The sequence below is a fragment of the Diadema setosum genome, chromosome 4, assembly GCF_964275005.1.
Source record: "Diadema setosum chromosome 4, eeDiaSeto1, whole genome shotgun sequence".
Lineage (NCBI taxonomy): Eukaryota > Metazoa > Echinodermata > Echinoidea > Diadematoida > Diadematidae > Diadema > Diadema setosum.
In genome coordinates, this window is record NC_092688.1 from 18,090,320 (window position 1) to 18,112,121 (window position 21,802).

The 21,802-nt window shown below is 37.9% G+C and overlaps 1 protein-coding gene across 1 annotated transcript in view; it reads right to left on the reverse strand.

The window, feature by feature from the left end:
- Positions 1-14,005, reverse strand: part of LOC140227663 (uncharacterized) — a 28,146-nt gene extending 14,141 nt beyond the window's left edge. Inside the window, exons 1-9 of the mRNA XM_072308078.1 lie at positions 13,921-14,005; positions 12,677-13,218; positions 12,136-12,208; positions 11,391-11,603; positions 10,571-10,663; positions 7,448-8,386; positions 5,979-6,239; positions 4,540-4,689; positions 3,637-3,877 (exon numbers count right to left, since the gene is read on the reverse strand). Coding sequence (XP_072164179.1) covers positions 3,637-3,877; positions 4,540-4,689; positions 5,979-6,239; positions 7,448-8,386; positions 10,571-10,663; positions 11,391-11,603; positions 12,136-12,208; positions 12,677-13,218; positions 13,921-14,005 — 2,597 coding nt within the window. The remainder of the gene's footprint in view (positions 1-3,636; positions 3,878-4,539; positions 4,690-5,978; positions 6,240-7,447; positions 8,387-10,570; positions 10,664-11,390; positions 11,604-12,135; positions 12,209-12,676; positions 13,219-13,920) is intronic.
- Positions 14,006-21,802: the final 7,797 nt, after the last annotated feature.

The window sequence follows — 21,802 nt, forward strand, 5'->3', positions numbered from 1 at the left end:
TTCTTCTTCTTCTTCTTCTTCTTCTTCTTCTTCTTCTTCTTCTTCTTCTTCTTCTTCTTCTTCTTCTTCTTCTTCTTCTTCTTCTTCTTCTTCTTCCACATATTCTTTTTAAATTTTTTAAATAACCACAACACTTGGAACCAACAATAAAAGCAATATCTCACAGCAGAGTTGGAAATTATTTTCTTTTTTTTTTGTCTGGGTAACAGGGACAAGAGTATTCGTATTAATGTTTCCATGCCTTCAAGAATAAATCACTGTCTGGCTGTAAGAGCAATGGGGAACATAGACTCTTTCATTAGGGAATTGTTTCATGGCTTTACAATCAATGAAAAACGTATCACATGCACAAGAGGAACTAAAAGTATCACTAGCTTTTCTGAACATGCAAAGCTGCAATTAGGGAATTAGTTCACAACCAAATAGGTTCTCTTCTCTCGTTTGTCTGTATGTCTGTTTGTCTGCTTCTCTTTCTCTCTTTCTCTCTTTCTCTCTCTCTCTCTCTCTCTCTCTCTCTAAGGATACTATCTTTCATTACTGAGTATATGGTGTGTTGATAGAGTACAATCTACATTTAATGAAGTGGATAGTATACTTGTCTCAATGGATTCAATACTATTCCCCCCCCCCCCTTCATCAATATTTCATCAGCTCATCCCCGCCTTACTGACAGAACTGAAGGTGATGCGACCTTAATTACAAAGTCCATTTACGGGGAAAAAAAAAAAGGACAGTTCTGTTAATCCATCTCTTCTGACCAATGTCATTGCAGGTTTTCAGGGCATCATAATGAATCCGAAGACTGGACTTTTTTGAACGTAAAACCAAGCACTTAAAACCAAATTTGTGAAATCTGATCATGAAGCATCCTACGCACTCTAATTTGTGTTTTGTTTTGTTTTTGTTTTTTTGGCAAGGACATTTTAAAATAATCTAGTGGCTAACAGTGCCTTTTTAAAAGCCGAGGATGCTAATGGCTAGTGTGTGTCCTGAGTTATTGGAAAGCATTTCTCATTATTATGGTCACAGTTGCACCATCTCCAAAATCGCAAATGTGCAGACTTTCTCTCAGGTAAAATTGTACACAAAAATTTGTCTTTTTTTTTTTGTAAGTTGACAAAATGCCAGAAATAAACACACTTTAAGGTCACTTGAGAATCTAACTTTCTACTGTCCCTTTATTCAAGTCTTTGAAAAAAAAAGTAGAAATTATGAATCCTAGATGGTTTTAAAGCAGGATTATAACAAGAAATAGCAGATAAATGAAACAAATAATGGAAGATTGATTATGGATGTCATGTGATTTGCACCATAATACTGTCTTCTCTTCTCAAGAATGTATCATGCTCACTACAAGCCCAACGGTGGTTGAAATGGTGGCATGGATATCTGCCCTGAAATGGTAGATAAAAGGAAGTGAACACAAGAATTATGCATTGGAAAGGAGGGGGAAAATTTGTTCACAGTGCTCATAGCAAGGAATAACTCCTATTCACTTGTCAACCTGCAATTTTCAAGACATCCCACTGAAAACAGGGTGGTGATTTGACTCAGTCAGTGGCACACCTGTCTCCCAATAATCCATAGGACCCAGGTTCAATTCCCAAGTCCCACTGAGCAATGTTGTGTATAATCATGCTGTCCCCTCCAGTAAAAGGCAAAGCAGTCTGTCCCTATGATAGGACATACAATGGAGGTCCCATGTGTGAGAGAGTCACAACTCATGCATGTAAAAAAATCCCACTTCATTCATTCATCGCAAAGAGCAGGGTGTTTAACCTGGTGAAGTGGTCCACCTCACATCCAACTGGATCCCATGGAAAACCAGTTAATGCAGCTGAATATAGGCTAGCCAGCCATCTTCTCAGATGAAAAATGAAACAAATAAACAATTAATTTCAACAACAGTGGTGACAATCAACTGGTACAGAAACCTTTTAGTATATTCCTGTTTACATGTTCACCGGCGAAATGGTTTAACCTGTTGCTAATGAGGAGAATCTCAATCCTGTGTTTAGTTGGTAGAAATTGAGCAGAGAAAAGTCAGAAGATTAATAACATCGTGAATTATAAAATGGGTTCAAGAATGTAGCCAATAGGAAGCGCTGAAATGAGACACACCTCCTTCCTTTACTTCAGTACAATTGCACTGCCTGTAATCCTATGGTAGATTGCCGATCGTCTGTGCGCGCGGCGGCTCCTTTGATGAATTGCATGCATACGCGTACGCGCTGTCAATCCTGTAAACAACTTCTAGTTTGGGCTGCCGGCCGGCCGGCCTGTCTTCCCTTGTGCATAACATATGTGGCGTACGTACATATACTGTACCGTACTATACGTACACTTTGTACAGTACAGTAGACCAAGCGTTATGGGACCGGACGCGTACATGGAGTCACTTTGAAGAGCAAATCCAACGATTTAGCAGGTTAATTCTCACGCCGTTTTCAGAGTATGTTGTCTAGTAGGCCTATATGAGGAGTCTATATCAAGTCTTTAAGGTAAAGGGTGCATATTCTATGTAAAATAAGTAAGTTTTCATGCGGGTGTCCGGAAACCCAACCCCCCATTATACTTATAGGCCTACTGTATGTGCGGGACTTCCGCGAGTGCGACGTGCGTAAAAGTTTGGGACGAACATCTTCGGACGTCTTGACCCACAAAGGTACGTGAAAAACGCTGAAAAATGATGTTAGTTTTCGAATTTTCGACCCATTTTATAAAACAAATGATGCACAGGATTATTTCGTGGCGTTAGTGTAGGCGTAGCTCACTCTCGGGTATTTACAATGTAGTGCAACATGCACTCGGCTTCGCCTCGTGCATGTTTCACAATTGTAAATACCCTCGAGTGCACTACGCCTACACTAACGCACTCTATCCTGTGCATCATTTGTATATTAGACCTGTCAAAAGTACAAGGGATGCTGGTAAAAATAAAAAGTGAAAAATCAAAGCTGTTCCACCTGCAATTGAACATTCAGTCGGACAGCTAGTCAAACTTTCAGACCAAAACATGTTTTAATCATAAGAGCCTACATAAATCATATTTCACCATGTATTCAACAACGGATAAAATGCAAGCAAATCACATTTCAATGTGAGGAAGGAAATATATGGCCTATGAATGCCATGAAAACGAAATTCATAACATATCATCCATACGTATCACTTGCTCAAATTATCACATACTAGTAGCACTTGGTCAAATGTTAAAAATGACAAATTGTACAAACAAAAAAATACTATGCACATGATATCATCTTTTCCATGATGAATATAAGCAGCAAATAAGTATGTTTACAGATTTTCCCCTTTTGCAGTAGAATCTACTGCCAAAGTGGAAATTTTCGCGGTGTGGAAATTTTTCACGCATTTCGTGCAACCAGAAACTAGCATAAAAATAAAAGAACGCAAATATTTTTGCTTGCCATACATTCCAATAGTTAATGCTTTGATTCTGCGGAATTAAAAACACTCAAAATTCACATTACCTGGCCAAGTGCAAAAAATAACTCACGCGAAAAATATCCACTTTTACAGTTTGCATATGTTTACAATATCTACCAAACATATGCTGGCACAGCACATTGAGGACAAAACACTGAACACACTTCTATTTCAGACTACACTCACCCCATCCCGTGTGGAGCGTGCTGACTTTCATATGGCACGGTCCTGGGTGGACTCTTCCATCTGCCTCTTGGAGGGGGTGGTGCCTGGGATGAAGCATGAGTGGATGGGTAGCCATGGCCTGGTACTAATGTTGTGGAGAGGTTAGGCATACTGGAATGGTGCATAGCAGGTGCTTGATGGTGTACTGCCACTAAACCTTGGTGGGGGGAAGGTTCCAGCTTGCCTCGGAGTTGTGGTGTCCCTAAATGAAATCAGAAGATAGGTATGAACTTGATTAAATGGAAATAGATACAAAAAGGGTTTAAAAGTTGTGGTTATGATGCAATAGGACCTTGACCAGTTCAGGACAAACCAATACTATATTTTGGTTGATCTTTAAAATTGCTATATATATATCAAAAGTCTTTTTCATTCTTTCCATGAAGTAATCCTGGCAAATGTAAATATACATGTATACAAGTAATACATATCAACAGATTCAAATTCAGTAGTAAAAGCATGTCTTGACAATTACATGAGTTGATGAGAAAAATGTTACATACCAAGAAATCATATCCCTTTTAATCATGTGGAGATTTAAACAACAGAATGTTAATTTTTTTTCCTTTTATTGTCCTATCTGAAAGTGAGGTGAAGTAAACTGTTCATATTATTAAATAAATCAGATATTTGATCACCCAAATCCTACATTTGGTGTTCAGGCAACAAGTCAAAGTAATATCTTAGAATAAGATTCAATTCGTTGAGTTCCTGCCTGGCAATATCTGAAGGGGAGAAGGTGGAGAGCCACAATAGAATATGATAGCTATAGCACCCTCACAACACAACGACATTACCCAAACAATATCCTAGCAAAGAATATCATCTCATATTCAGTCAGATTAAACTCTGTCCACTTCATACCTTTCATCGTCTTTGATGCAGTTTTCATCTTTAGTGATTCTGAAGACTGGCTACGAAGACTACTTGACCTGCTGCCCTTTGTTTTCTGTGACCTTCCCATGACCTTTGGAGTCCTCACTTCTTCTTCTTCCATGCTTGAGGTACCAGAAACTGAGTTTCATTCGTTTTGAAGAAAAAAACAAACAACAAACAAACAAACACAAGAAAAGGTCATCAATCAATTTATTCATTCCATAACACGCATATGCCGAATAAATAATAATAATGATAATAATAATAATAATAAAAAACATCATCTAATGAATTTGACATCATCAACATTTGGAGCTCATTTAATCAACATTTTGAAGGTTCTAGTTACTAGTGGCTTTCAGGCATAGCAGTACTGAAAAATGATCCACAAGAAATACTAACAAGGTGCCATGCTGCAAAATGTGTAATACATTTATATGATATAATATATAATATTCACACACACAGACAGATAATGTATATTTCTCCCAAATATGCTTACTATTGAGTTTTTCATGAAAGAGGTTTAAATGTCAGCAAACTCATTGCATTTCAAAAGTCATTTAGTATGGTCCAGGCATGCTCAAAGAATAAAATTCACATTTACCCATGCAAAATATATCAACTGTCAATGGAGAAATGTCATTCAGCAAGCTGATATACTGCCCTCTTTGGTCTTAGGATTTATAGTATACTTAGGCCTCCTCCCCTGCTGTGTTCATTCATTCTGGGCCAAATTTCATTAAAAATTTCATGATAGCAACTCTTGCTAGAATGGCAGTTGCCATGGTACAGACAATAATCCAGCTTCCTGACTGACTATTTCTATGAAAAGTTGCTATTCCAGCAAAAGTTGCAGTCCCAACATCTTTTATGAAATGGGCCCTGATGTTTTCTTTTTTTTTTTTTACTGTGTGTCTGCATGTGTCTGTATGTTTGTATGTGTTTCACACCAACCTACCATGCTGTTTCTTCACATACAAACTTGTATCAATTAATTAACAGGTACACCTACTCACACTTCATTCTTTTGTCTCTTTGTATGAGGAACATGAAGAAAATTCAACATATTTTCACTTTTCCAGCATAATGGGAGACACTTGACCTACCTTTTCAAAAAGCAGAGGAAAAATATTACCCTACCATATGTCAGTAACACATCAAAGAAATGTGTACTTTTCATGAAAAATGAAATTTTATGAAAATCTTTTTAAATTTTGATATCACTTTCCCTGTTTGATGTCATTAGGTCATCCAAACTTTAAAAATGCATAAGTTTTGAACGGATAGTCCAATTTCCCTCAATCTTTCATTGATTTGTTGTACCAATATTGCTGCATTCACTAAATCCACTACATATATCGGTTTCCTTCCCCTTAAAGTCCCACAAATTTAACATCTGTCAATTTCTGCTTAAAGTCACTCACTCTCTGGTCTGTGGATGGCCTTCCGGAACTTCCTCTTGATCTCTGCCGACTTGACCGAGTCCAGGTCGCTCTGGATAGTGACAGAATCGAAGCTGGACAGCGGGACTCCGGCCAGTCGCCGGACCATCATGGACCGGAAGCGGGCCTCGTAGTCCTCCGTCTGGATGGACTCGGGGTCACTCTGAGGGGGACCCTGGAGACCCGGCTTGACCTTTCGGCGTGGACGTGAAGGTTTCTTCTTTGGTACCACACCAGGATGTTCTGTTTGGTTATATTTCAAGCAGGTGAAAAGTGAACAAGGATAATAAGTAAATCTACTCTATTTATCCACTCCCTAAGGTCCACGCAAAATGATTTACCTTATGTAAATGGTATATATCAAAAATATCAAAATACCATATATGTAGCACCCTTTATGAACAAAGGAAAAGGAAGGGTAGATGTAAAGTCATTATTTCATATCATGGTAAAATATATGCAAATCCTCTTTGCATTAATTTAACTCACTGATGAAAGTTAGTGGCTTTATAACAGATCTGGACATCAATGTTAAATGAATAATACCATGTTCTCTAAAGAGTGCAGCACTGAGCATCAAGTTTTGTTGAAGAAACGCATGGTAATATTTTATCTAATAAGCAAAGCGCACTTGGTATACATTCTACACAAGTCAAAAGGAAGGAGATAGCCAATATATCACAAGTGGTATCATATATGATTCAGGTGTCATTAGATACATTCTAAAGCATATATTCACCATCATCACTTAAAGTGCATCTTTCACTAGAACAGAAGGAAGGGTTGGATCAGACTTATGGAGAAGACACAAAATATTTGTATGCTCGAATTAATGATATTGAGACAATGTATTTAGTGAACATTTCTTTGGTGTTGTTGCTGTAAGCACTTCTTTTGTAATTGCATTCTATTTTAGTTGCTATTTGGTGAGGTTTCTGAGATGTGGAGAAAAGATTTTATGTTCTTTCATTCCATTGAGCAGGCATTTTGGTTTATTCTGCTTTGTGTTTAGTGTGAGAAGTGTATACAGGATGCATCAAGTAGAGTTTTTTGGTGGTATGAGGGATTTGGCCATTTAATACAAGTAGAATGATTGAATAGTCAACTATATTCACACTAGAGCCTACATATACACCTAGTAAGGGATGAAGGAAATAATACGCAATGGATGTCAAGATCTGATATTATAACAAGAAAACAAGTTTACACTGCACTTTGTACAGGTATAAACACAATGGCATCTAACCTAGTACCTCCTCGATCTAACTAAACTATTTTCCACACAATGAATTCTATGAGCTATATATTTCAGCTTGTTGGACTCATATGTACAAATGATGTGAATTGGTCAAAAGTTTTCTGCAGCAGTCTTCAATTTTAGTTCAGGTCAGAAAATTTTTTAAATGAAGCAGAGGCACTGTGAAATAACTATTGATGAGTGAGCTTTATACCTGTTTGGATGTGTTTCAAAGGTATCGCAAGAAATCGTGGCTCATATTCCTCCGTAACTATCGAATCCGCACCAACATCGCGCTCCGAGACCTCTTTGTGCATATACATGTACTCTGGGAGTCCACTCGGTTCTATAGGGGGCGCTGATACCGTTCTTTTCTTTGTCTTTCCCCCTCGACCTCCCTCTCTGCCCTTTATCCTTTGCAATTGATGCACTGCCGTCTCATTGGTTGGACTGACATCGTTTGAATGCTGCCCTCTATTTTGACTCGCTTTTAACTTCTTGTTCGACTTATTGGTCCTCTGGCTCCTGGCAGAATCCGGCATGGCAAAGCGTTGGAAAGCGCCCTCAAAGTCTTCTGTTGCAATAGACTCAAGGTCGCTCACACTCTGGATCACTGCAGGCTGGGAGAGAAGGATCTCCGTCGCCAGCGACGCCCTTTCCGAATCGTCACCAGCTCCGTCCTCGTCGTAAAAGATGTCTCTCAACCTCATGACCTGATGGCTCACATCTCCGCTTCTCCCTCCAGCATTATTATTTGCATTGATGCCGCTCCCAATGTTTCCTTGCTGTAGATGAGTTGTGCCCACCTGCCCTCCGCTAGCAACTTTGTGGTTCAATTGTTGGCTCGCATCACTGGAGGCACTACTGCGAGAAGCGTGCTCTCCACGAGCCTTAGTTCGACCTTTGGAGGCAACTTTCTTCTTCTGCGTCCTGGCTTTTACTTTATCATCCCCCCTGCTGTCGTTTGACTCGTTTGTCTGAGCTTTTGAGTGGTTACCCGAAGCAGGCGAAGGCGTGATTTTTTGTGGTGAGCTATTATTGCTGGTTGTGTGGTTGTGGTGGTTGTTAGTGCTCTCCTGCATGGCAGCTAAATGGTACTCTTGGCTACTCGTGAGTTGGTGGCGTGGTGGCAGGGTGTTGCGGGGAGTGTGATCTGAGGAAAATGGATGCAGCGGTAAAACAGATGTACATGAATCTTCTACGTGATACTACATTAATGGGCACAGTTTGTTCATTTAAAACTGAGATGTGATTATCTAATTTCTATGTCACAAAGCTCTTTTTGGATTTGCATGATAAAAACCAGAAAATTTGCAATAAGTTGCAGATCACAGCAGAGGTGTAAGATTCCATATTTGAAATATGAAAATGGTTGGTATAGTTTTGGTTGAAATGGGGATTCAGATTTTAACTGTTTGCAAGGTAATTGGAAACCACTTATGAAATACTAAAGAGCATACAATTCTAAGAGGAATTCAAAGTTAATTTCATGGAAATTGGTTTTGAAATGGCCGAGATATCCAAAAATAAAGTACAACACAGTGGTCCTAATCAAAGGTGGTTTTTTTTTTATTTCAACCTCTTTGTTTTGGATATTTCAGCCATATAAAAACTTGTTCTCATCACACAGACTTTGAATTCCTCGTAGAATTGTATGCTCTTTCATATTTCATGAGGTTTCTGCCTATCTCACAAAAAAGTTGGAAACCTGAAGCCCCGTCTCAAACAAAACTATACCATCCCTTAAAAAAAAATGATCGCAATTATAGTAATGAAGTCAACTATGAGCAAATCATATTCTACAAGGATGAATTCATATTGACAATAATATCTATCAAGCATCACATCTAACTGTGAAAGAAATGGGTTGATAGATCAATGTCAGCCTTGATTTATACACAGTGTCAAATATGGATGTATTATTTTTCTAAATTTCGGCATTATATGGCACAGACCATGTCAACTACATAAAGCACTGGATAAGGCAGCATTTCTTTTTTTTTTATTGCTATGAATCAAGCTACTTTGGATGACTGACTTCAAATCGAGTCACAATTTGCTAGCAATTTTAACAAACATTTTCTTGATAGCATCTACAAATTATGTAAAGGTGGTTCGTGTGAAGCTACAAATGGTACAAACAAAAAGAAATGTTCTCTCTTCTGTCTACTGCATCGCTATTTTCTCCGGACAACAGAGGGATATTACCCCATTAACTCTTTATGTGCCATGTTCGCACGGCATACTCCGGCGACTGTGTGCTCAAGTTAGCATATTCTGCTCAAACGCACAAACCCACTCAAACCGATCAATAAATTGCCATATGATGACATAAATGGTATCCCGGGGTACCAAACAAAAATCAGCCATTTTGTTGAATTATCTATTTTTTAGAAAGGTTGTACCCTGGGTGCCAAAAAGAGGAAATTATTTTGGTGCTGGAGCTAGCGCGTGCTAGCCACTGCACTGCACTGCACTAAAGCACACGCTAGTGGTTTCGCAGCTTTCATGCACGCATAGTATAACATGTAGTGGCATGGGAATGACTATGTACAAGCACACACAGTGCATGCATTTTTCTCTGGCTGTCCTCGAGTGGACATGAGGTGGCGCTACACAACGCGGTTACCCGGGGTACTACGGTACCCCGGGGTAACACGTGATGCATCATATGCCAAAGTCAATTGAAAGCGTTCCCTGCAATTCCATTCCTGTCACATGTAGTTTTCATTTTATGTGGTGATTGACTATCAAGCGGTATTCCCTAGTGGATATGCTAGTAAACTGTGTTTAAGTTTCTGTCACTGTTTTGTGTGCAAAAGTGAAATGCCTCTACAATAATGCAGCTACTGGTCATCTCAAAGAATAACAAACATAGATAAGCCACGTAAATTCGTATCAAAGCAAAGTTTGTCATTTTCTCTACAATTTCGCTCATTATATGTCCTTAGTATAAACAAAAAATCTATGAAAGTTACATAGATGTGAAAAAACAGAATGTTTTCCCAAAACATGACTACGATGCTGTATCAGATTAATGCTGCACACAGGAGGTTTACACCATGGCACATAGAGAGTTAAAGACTAGTCCCGAGTATACTTGTTGAGGTGTCTATAATACATCTAAATGGTTAAAACAGTGGTGGATCCATGTGGGGGGGGGAACCAGGCACACCCCCCTTAATTTTTCTTAAAACAAAAGAAATAAAAAGAAAAGATGGAGGGGGCATGAGCTCCCCGCTTAATTTTGTAAAGACTCCCCCCCACCCCCATTTATGGAATTCCTGGATCCACCTGTGGTTAAAATGGGAGGCAGTAAGGAGGATGAGGGGTGTACCTTGCTGATGTAATGACTGGACCACTCGCTGCCTCACTTCTTCCGCCGAGATGGAGTCGGCATCGCTGGTGCCACCAAATGAGCTCTCTAAGCCTGGAAAAGTTTGCATAGGATTGCACTGAGTTTGGGATACATTAAAAGTTAGCCATTGAGGATGGAATTAAATGTTCATAAACAAGCAACTGTGGTGCAGATGGCTTTAAAGGGGGAACGATACCCAAATATATATGTGGATTGAGGAAATGAAGAAACAATCACAGGACACATCAGAGAAGTTTGAGGAAAATTATGCGATCTCTTCAAACCTTGTAAAGTTTCACTGGATGAGAAGACTACAACAGTTTGTGATGTCACTGCAGGACAACAATGTAACGAAATATCAAGAGAATTCCACAAAATGTAATTTTTCGTAATGAAAAGTAGGCCTACACATTATTCCCTAACATGTTGCTAACACACGTTGAAGGTTATATTATTCCCCCCGCTATCTGAAAGAGGTGTGTCAAGTGCTCTTTCACCATGCTAGGAAAAAAAAGAAATGAATACAGGAAATATGATAGAAAATTGGCTCCTATTCTAGGCAATGTTTTTATACATAAATGACAATTATGTCACATCAACATAATTTGAGTCTGTTAAAAGCCCACTGGCATAGCAGTGGGATAAAGCTAGAAAAAAGATAAAATCATGTTCATGGATTACTTGACCATTTCATACCTACTGTGCCATAACACTAGGGTATTATTTTTGTGTGCTGTTCAAACCCAACAACAATAACAGGTGGAATGTCTTTGAACCAAGTGGATCAGATGATGCTTACTCTGATCGTTGAGCTTGAGTTTGGGGGATGGGCGTGTCACCTGACCCCTTGATGTGCCCCGCCCCTTGGTGCTGGTTCTCTTGGACTGCTTGTAGCCAGAGGGTTTCGACGTTCTTTGTGGGGAGCGTGCCTTGTCCGGAGTCAGAAGAGTGCCCTCACTCGAGTTTGTGTCTCCAGTGTTAGCTCCATTCTGGTGTACGACCTGCTCCCCTCCTTCGAAATCAATGCACGATGAACGAAAAGTCGAGCTTATTTTCTCGGCTGCCAACAACAGTACAGTGCATTTCATTCATAGCACAGGAAGAGTAACTAAAATTTCAATATATTAGATTTGGTGAAATGTGTGAATATACACAAACATATACACAAACACACATGCACAAGTTGAGAGGTTGGTAACCTTCCTTTTCTTTTTATATCTAAATTTTGTTGATGTACGTCTCACACTCAGAAATACCAATATCCTGTGTAGTTTTGTTGTTGTTGTAGGGTTTTTTTTTTCTACCAGAAGCTGAAGATAAAGCATTTCATTTGAAGTAGGAAAAGGAAACATTGTAATGTTTTGCATGATATTTTACAAATATTCCTCATTGAAATCAAATGCATTTGGATGTAGTATAAAGTTGATTAAAAAAACCCAGAAAAATATGAACAAGATGCAAGATGCAAAAGTGGAATAAAAACTTGCAGTTGGTTTGAGCCCCTGACACCAAGAACTGAAGATTCAGTGCCCATTTGTTCACACCTTTCTGAGGACTTGTTCTCTTCTGTGCCTGAGTCCTCTTCTTCTTCTTTTCTTCTGATGATCCAGATCCATTCTGCAAGTATATGAAGAGATTTCATGCAAGTTTCACTCTCAATTTTTTGTGTCAAACTGCACTGTGTCATTGTAAAGTAGTCGTCCATATAAAAGCATTATTTCATGATTGTCATATTTCCATTGGACCACTGTGATTTCATTGTGTAATGAGACTATGTTAATACACTTACTGCTGCATGCCTCTCTTTTTATTAACCCCCCTTAAAAAAAAAAAAAAAAAAAAAAAAACAAACAAACTTGTAAATATCAACAGTGTGGATACACTAAAGTCTTGGGTCTATCTTGTTGGAGGTGAAAGTAAGCTTATGATAGTAGTAACACAATCTATGCAATAGAACAAAAACATTTATGGAGATAAGGTGGGTTATTCACTAATTTTTCTTTATATACAGTGTACATTGACATATCTCTATAAGGTAATCAAATATCAGAATACTTCAGACTTCTTACAGATATGTTGCATTACCTTACTGATGAGGTCACTTAGCTCTGCATCAATACTGTCCAGGATAAAGTCCACATGGTCTATGTGAAGAGGTCCAATCATTCCTGGCTCCACCTCCTCCTCCTCCTCTTCTTCTCCCTCCTCTTCTCCCCCATCCTCCATCTCTTCCTCCTCCGATTCTCCCTCCTCATCCTCCTCGTATTCGTCCTCCAGCTGCCTAGCAACCGCGCTCCCTCCATTCTGCATCCCTCTGGTCCCGCCCATTGGATCCTCCCTCTGGCTAGTCACCACAAACCTGCGCTCCTGCTGATGAGGCGACACCTGTTGGCCGTTGGTCTTGACCACGCCTGCGCTCTGGTGGTGGGGGGTGTACACCAGCTGGGCCTGGTGTCCACTACCTGCTCCCACTCTCTCTTCCTCAATGTCATGACCATCATGTCTCTGCATCCTTCCATGAGGTGAAGAGCTATCGTGAGAGAGATCACTTACTTCATCTTCCTCCTCTTCCTCCTCTTCATCTCCTATCGAATACTCTTCCCCACTCTCAGAGTCAGTCTCATATTCTGTAGCAAAACAAAAATGTAGAGCGACAATTATTACAATGAATCAGAGGTATTGCATGTTTAGAAATTCAAAGAAAGTTTTGGGAGGTTCTTTTTTGGACAATGCATTATTCTTCTTTACTCTTTACTACTAGTCACTACATGGAAACTACACCTGTGTTCATACTCATGTGACATTTTCTTTTCTGTGTTTTTTTTTTTTTTTTTTTTGTCTTTCCAACCTATTTGATCTGGTATGTGTGGACTTTCTGCACCAGTTCATCGTATAGCCTTTCCACAGAGAGATTTAATTATTCTGGACTGAGAAAAAAATTTGAACATACTTGAAAAAAAAATTATAACTCTCAATTTAGATGGTCCAGGAAGAGATCATTGAATGTCTTAAATCATGTCATCAGCTTTGACATGATATCACTCACTAAACCTCTGCAATCTTATATATCCTCTTTGGAAGAGAGATTGAGAGAAAAATGAAGTTTAGATTGTGGCAATGCTCTCAAAATAGCAGCAAGAGATATTTTATCCAGTGTCCATAAAGCTATATTGTTTTCAAGGGAAAAGGGTCAACCCATATTCTAGCAATAAGTGAGATATCTCATTACATTGATGTTGCACATTGATTTTAATGATGATACTATATATAATAAAATAACCACAATCTATTTGATACAAGGAAAATACAATCTTTAAGATGTTCTATACCTTCTCCTGTTTCTTCTTCTTCTTCAATTCTTCCATCTGGACTGCTGGTATCTGTTAAGTCTTCATGCCCATTTGATGTGTTCATCGTGGAATACATCTATTTCTCACTCGATTGCTTCAAAAAGGGATCAGAGTAATCCCATGTTGACCAAGCTTAGAACTGTGGACCTCTTGGATGGAAAATAAAATTGTATGATATTTCTGAAAGAGAAAGATTGAATGAAAAGGGGGAGAAAGAAAAGTATAATCATAACTGAAGAGAGATGGAGAGTTAGGACGCGTTTATACTGAGCGCGGTAACGGCAATGGTCATGTTTTTTGCTATGGTGCACCAAAAGGAATCATGTCTGCTTTTGTTTTAAAAAAATAATCAGTAATTTGGTACAAAGTCACTCAAAATTTTATTCTTATGTCAAAATCAAGAGCAACTAAACCACGAGTTGAAGATTAGTGGAGAAGTGATATTGTAACAGAATCAGACATGGTTCCTTTTGACACACCATAGCAAAAATCCAGACCATTGCCGTTACCGCGCTTGGTGTAAATGGGCCTTTACAGATGCAAAATCTATTAAGATACTATATTTAATGTTATAAATGATGGAATTACCAAGTTATCACAATTGTTGCATTTTAAATGCATCAAGAAAAATTTTGTTTTTCACTCATGATGAAACATATATCTTTACCACCATTCTCTCTCAACTTGCCTGTGCCAGAATTGAGAAAATAAACACCTCAATCACAGTTCTATATTGAAATTTGATCATATGTCACCCCACTCTGGAGAGTGAATGCCTTAACCAAAACTCCTAAAATCAGCCACTGCTTATTTTCACTTTTGCCCCCAGCAAAGGAACCTTAAGGAGCACTGTGTTGAAATAAGGTATTGAGTCTGGCAAAATGCATGTCACATCAATTTCCATCTGAGTCAATCATCGCATTACACGATGTGTTCAGTGTCCGAGATATTTTTGCTTATGTGATGTCTTTGTCTGCGATGTGGCCACCTGTGTATGTGTGTGTGGGGGGGGGGGGGGGGTGGGGGCGGGGCGGGTAGGGTCCAGTGGGACTCTCCCTGTTGATAGATATCATCTTTGTTTATTTGCCTCTAAATGTCTGAACAGCATATTCATTCTATAAAAAACATTCCATGATGCCCTATGAAATTAGACACTCCCAACTGGAGACTGCTGATACAGCAATTAAACAAAATTCTCATACGTAATATTTAATGTTCCTTCAATTTTCGATGTACATGGAGGACTTGCAAATCATATAGGAGCAAGTAATAGCAAGATCTGTTTTATCTTTGCAATATCAGACGAGATCACAAAAATATACAAATGTGAACACCCCCTGTGGTAACAAAACTTCTTCAAGTAGATTTTTATAAACTCCAAGACAGCACTGTTTGCAATAAAAAGTAGAATGATTTATTTGCTTTTTACAGGAAATACAGAAATATGATATCAAATTAAATGTTCAGTGTAAACACACCTCATACGAGAACACAGACTCTTCTAGTGCTGTATGATCGTAATTATCACAAACTTGCAATCATACTGACTGTGTTCAGACCGTTTAACTTCACTACTAGTGAAAAGGAATTACATTATTCAGAACAATCACATCGATGCACTCATGTTTAGAATGTGAACGTGCCTCATGGAAACCCAAACACTCCCAGAGCCTCCCATCAAAGCGCAGAGACAGTAATGGGATAAATCAACAGTTGCGCTCTGTTGGCGTCCCTTTGAATATCATGTTCACCCAATAATGAACTACGAAAGAATACTTGAATAACAGGCAGGATCCAGTGAAAGAGGAAAGGGAAAAGATACTACAAGAAAAACATAAAAACAATGTACATTCATCCGATCACTTCATGTACTCCAAGCAAAATCCGCACAATTATCCAGATGTTTAAGATAACCCCTGGATCTTTTGGTATTCAAGCATAGCAAAAAAATATGTCACTTGAGACTAATCCTCCAATAATCCTTTTTTTCTTCCATAGAATAAAGAAATTACTTTTTGTAATTGACAACAGTCCCCTGGACAGTTATTATATCACATAATATTATCATATTATTATACCTTTTTATATTTCTTAAAAACATGGCAACATTCTGGCACCGTTGTTCTGTTGGCTAAAGTGAAGCTTTTAAATCTTCCAGGGTTGTGTGGGTGTGGTGGAAGGGGGAGGGGCTGGTAGCTTGGTATCATTTTTGGCAGGTGTCCTTTAGGGTTCAGTGATCCTGAATCCCTACAACATTCCACCACACTTGGGGACATAGGGGGAAAATGATTGAAGAATCTGATAGTTGTACCCCCTTCCCACAAACTTTCACAATACAACATGATTTCATGCAGCAATGCTGTTTGAAATCATGTGCTTCAAATTATACATTTTTCCATCCCTGTGAATGCAATTTCATTTAACCTGTGCATGCAGGACAAGTATGGAAAATCCTTTCAGTCCATGAAAATTTTAGGCCAAATTCATGTACTGTATAAGCTGTTATTTTCACGTACAGATATTTTTACGAATTAGGAGATCACAGGCATTTTCACAAGATGATGTTTTCGTGAATCAACACCAAAGCTATCATAAATGCATTGCTACCATAGCATATGGCAACATTTTTGCGTGCTGTTAAATTCACAATCCAATAGTGATTCGCGAAATTCAACAGCTTATACAGTATCAGGTTCTTGCAAATCTGAAGATTATAAAGACTTCAGTGAAACCTGAAAGTGAAATTGTTCCAAAAGAAATCAAATGAATAATTCCATCACAAAAAGACTGGAATATACAAAACACAAAACAATAAATGAAAACACAAAATATTCTCTCTCAATAGTCAAGCAGGAGCACTTTTGTGTGATTCAGTCTCTACAATGCTGAACTCTTATCTAAACAACTGAATCACTAAACTCAACAAACCAACCGTCAATGTCCAAAGTACACAACAGTGACCACATTGAGTGAACTTACACACAAGTCACGTTCTGTCTTCCTATGTGAGTAGAAAATGTGAAACACATATTTCCCGAGCTCTTTGAAATATTCTGACATGCATAATGTTTTAATGATATGGAACAATGGAGGGTGAAATTGCCCCATCTAGTTTCTTTACTACCTGTGCATTCCACTGCACTTCACAGAGAGAAAATTCCTGGTGTGAAACATTGCATGCCACCCTTGCTGCAGCGCACAAAATCGTGGGAGTCCAGACTAAGTATAAGAAGTCTCGGAGGCTAATCTGGGTGATTATCTTACTCCAGGTTGCCAGGGGCACTGTGTAAACCATCCAAATTGCTGGATATGATCACAGGAATACCAGCTACATGGGACTACAGGGAGTCAAACTGGCCCCGGCACACCCACGGGCCAAGTTGGGTTTTCAAAATAAGTGGGGATTAATTACCTTAGCACCCAGTGGCTACAGGTTGATATGTCCTGCCTTGCCCTGTGCAGATGTTTTCGGAAATTTCTGTGTGAGAGTGACAAATTGTGCGGAGATCTAAGGCTTAACTATGCAGGGGAGATCCGCCAGAGATGCATAAAAATAAATTCCAGGAGCGACAGAGGAGGAGAAGAAACCAATTTTCACATCAAAAACATGTTTTTCTGCCTGTCACACATCAACACATCACCTTCTGTATCAGCAATATGATCATACAATGGTATCTTAAACAGTCTGAATCTTCAATAATTGAAAGCACATTTTTTACTAACGCTCATCACGCTTTGAAAAAAGAAATACCATACACAACTGCTTCAATTCTCTGTCTTTTTTCAAAGCCTTTGCTATGAGATGAAGTGAGAATAAAATGATGACATTCCTTTGCTGGCATTTTCAGAAACAATGTGAATGAGGTGTATATGTGTGGTTTTTGTTGTTTTTTTTTTAAAATATAGTAGTACATTTGTTTTTTCAATACATCAGATTTATATGCCTTGATAGTGAGCCTGTCTGAACAGAATACCTTACTATCTTCCACCAAGATTGATCAAGGACGCAGCACCATTCCCCATTGACTTATATCTTTAATTTGTCATTGGAAATGGGCCAATTCCCAGATGCACTTAAGATTGCAAAAGTGACGCCTTTGTTCAAGAAAGGTGCGAAGGATGACCCAGGTAATTACAGACCTATTTCGGTTCTGCCAGTAATTGCAAAAATTTTTGAGAAATTAGTCAATGGCTGTCTAATGGACTTTTTAGAGTCCACTAAAATTTTGTACAGACATCAGTATGGATTTCGTAAGAAATATAGTACAAAATTATCATTAATCAATTTGGTTAATACATTAATACATTCAGATGATAAAGGTGAAATAACCCTTGATATATTTATAGATTTCAAAAAGGCGTTTGACACAATCAATCATCGCATTCTTTCAGCGAAATTAGAATATTATGGCATAAGAGGCATTGTGTTGCAGTGGTTCCAAAATTACCTCTCAAACCGATCGCAGGTATTGTGCTACAAGAATGAAGTATCCAGTAGTAGAACGAAAAGAAGTTTAGTGATGAAAAGAAATTTCAGTGTTCAGTTTAATGTACTTCTATAGTACAGTTACTTTAAAAGAGTAGACCTTGCAATAAGCATCTTAAATATACATGTAGCTATGATGGGAGAACCATTCTCGACTAGCACTTGTGCTAACTTTTGATTCCCCCTTTAACAACATTATCTTCTGTTTTTCTTTTTTTTTTTCGATTATTTTTTTCAGAACCTCTGTCTATGCATATATGTCTACATTACATACTTATTCATTCTCTTTGCCTTTTCAGTGATAAATGTATCACAATGAAACTAAATGTCTTATAACACATGTATTCTTATGTAAGGTAGATATAAGTATGTAAAATATATGCTTGCAAAGCTATAAGAACCTTGTACAAAATCATTGTATTCTCATAAAAATTTCATGTTATTGTATCTTACACTGTGGAATTTCATGTTATCATGTTATCATATTCATATGTATGTTGTTAATAAACTCAACTCAACTCAAAAAAATTAATGATGGCTTTTCATTAACCTTTCAGACAAGGAGAATGGCCTTTAAAATCATATCATTTACACAGGTTTATGAATGACATCAATACCTTCATGTGGAAATGGGTGGATTCCATTCAAATTGACAAACTGCAACATGTAAATTACTTTACATAATATATGGTATGACTGTTTCACTATAACCACTTTTAAATCAACATTTACCTGCTACAATTAACAAAGATCAACTTTATTAAGGTCTACTACTACACCATCATAAAGTCCTATGTGAGGAAATGCAGTTTTGAGCTGGTGTAGAACTGATACAGCATTTTAGAATGTTCAGCAAAAAAAAAAAAGAAAAAAGAAAAAAGAAGCATATGTTACATGACTGTATACCATCCAACTTTCATTTATTTCAATTTGATGATTTCTTTATTCCATACATACATTTGTTATGCAGAACTGGTTGCATTCAACTTTCAAGCTACATTTATCTGTTTGGCTTGGAATATGCCTTGGGTTTGGAGCAGAAACTAAGATTGCCACAGCTCGAAAATTACAAGATAATTCCTTTGTTTAATTAAGTTACAACTACACTAATTCTTGAGTATTCCAAGAATATGTAAAAATTATATATATATATATATATATATATATATATATATATATATATATATATATATATATATATATTGTTCTGTCTCTTCAGCAGTGACACATTATATCCTGCAATGTCAGTTAAAACTTGTTCTTCAACTATTAGCTTATGACAAAGTCACAAATGTCAATGGAAGAAAATATCTACACTCATGGCATTTAGGAACCCGAAAAGTAAACCCAACATCACACATCATAAGATTGAACAAGATTAACTCAATTAACTCAATAACTACCAAGGCCAATGGCACTGTATGAGCTGCCAATGGTATCTTAATATTATGCTCCGAACAGGGTTAAACAGCATATAGATTTCAATGTTTTTGTAGCATCTGATTCCTGCAAGAAGAATAAAATGTGTCATGGGTGGATGCCTGTGTTGGTGTATTTGCGTAGAAATGAGATCCTTTCTTCATCCCAGAGGCTTGGGGATCACCTGAACCCTAATACCATTAAACAAACTCTTCTTCTATTTCATTCTGGCTTGTCTCCGACACTGATTTCCAGGTCAAGTGAATGCATGACTGCTGACCCGACTGTCTGACAGACAGACAGACAGACAGACGGAGAGAAGGAGAGAGAAATATATAGATGCAGAAATAGAGAGAGGGAGAGAGATAGAGAGAGAAAGACAGAAAATCAGACAAACATACAAACAGACAGCTAGAGGCAGTCAAAGAGACAGAAACAGAGAGACAGAGAGACCAACAGAGATAGAAACAGACATACACACAGACAGCAAATGTGCAAAAGTATGTACATTAATTTCATTAACAAAATATATGTGACATGAGTGATGATGAAAGTAAGCAAAAAAAGGTTGGCTGTGTAATGCAATTTCACAGTACATAACCCAATATGTCATGTTTTGAGAAATATGGGTTTGAAAATTAAGTCCTTCCCATTTTTCTGTCCTTCAAGTGTTACACTTGAAGAGAGGTAGACTTCTTTAACTTTTCTTACAGGATATTTTCACAAAATTTCAGCCAAAAAGAATATGTAATTTTAGAGTAATTACTACTCTTAAGAGAGATGCAACTTTTTACAAAATCAGAGCACGCCCCCAAGAAATAATTTTATTTTGCTCAAAGGCCGTATCGTTTAACTTACATTGCACAAGCATCTTTTAAATCAGTAAAAGTAAAGATGTACATTAATTTGCCAAGCCAGCACAAATGTTTTCTGCATAATTTTTATGCATATCTCAAGTTACACTCCTTTGCCCAACTAGAGATGACAAAGTTGTGAGAAAATGTGTTAGAAAATACATCTTTCTATATCTCTTAAGATTGTTAACAATTGACATTTGGGACTTTTACTCTTTAGAAAGAGTGCATTTTCTTTAATAGCTAGAATATATTTTCAATTTGAAAAAAAAAAAAAGGTTAAAATTTGGGGTTACGTTCTGTTGCCTTATTACCACTGAGGCAACAGAGAGGAACAGAGAAAACCACTTGATGCTGTCAAAGACATATCTGAGTATAAATGCATTCAGACACAGAATGACAGACAGACAGACATATATATACATGTACACAGACAAACAGAGAGGGCTCATTATAGGCATGGATTGGAATTAATAACAGAAAGAAAACTAACAAGGGCCTACTGTGCAGCTGAGACATTTAGAGATCGGAAGTAACACAAATGAGCTCTGTGTGCATAGATACTCCAAGGATGAACTGCAGAGAAAAATTTGAACTCGGTTAAAAGATCAAGCGTGCATCTCTACAACAGAGCTGCACAAACTATTTGATGTACACAAAATCACTGTTTACTTGCAACCATATACTGTCTTTGTGAGGCAAGAGTTAACTCAAGCTAATGCAAAAAGTACATACTGTGGCACTTCTAAATACAAGTATGCACTTCTTGTTGTATTGTCAAGTTGAAGAACAAGCACTTGTACTGCATGATAAGCTCTCTTGTGCTCTGTTATTAGCATTTGATGCATAAACACACATTGAGAGTGGCTACAGTAATAGAGAGAGAGACACACACAAAGAAGTGTATACCATTCCTTCCCTAGGTCTGCTGCTGTAAAATTGATGTTTTCACGAAAGTAATTTTGTAAGTGGAAAAATGAGCAAATAGAATGGGATTCCATCGGGATGCGAACCCGAGACCTTCAGATGCTAGCCCGGTGCTCTACCGTCTGAGCTAAAGAAAGCCCTAGATCAGTGTTCATCCCAGAAACTGTTAATTCTC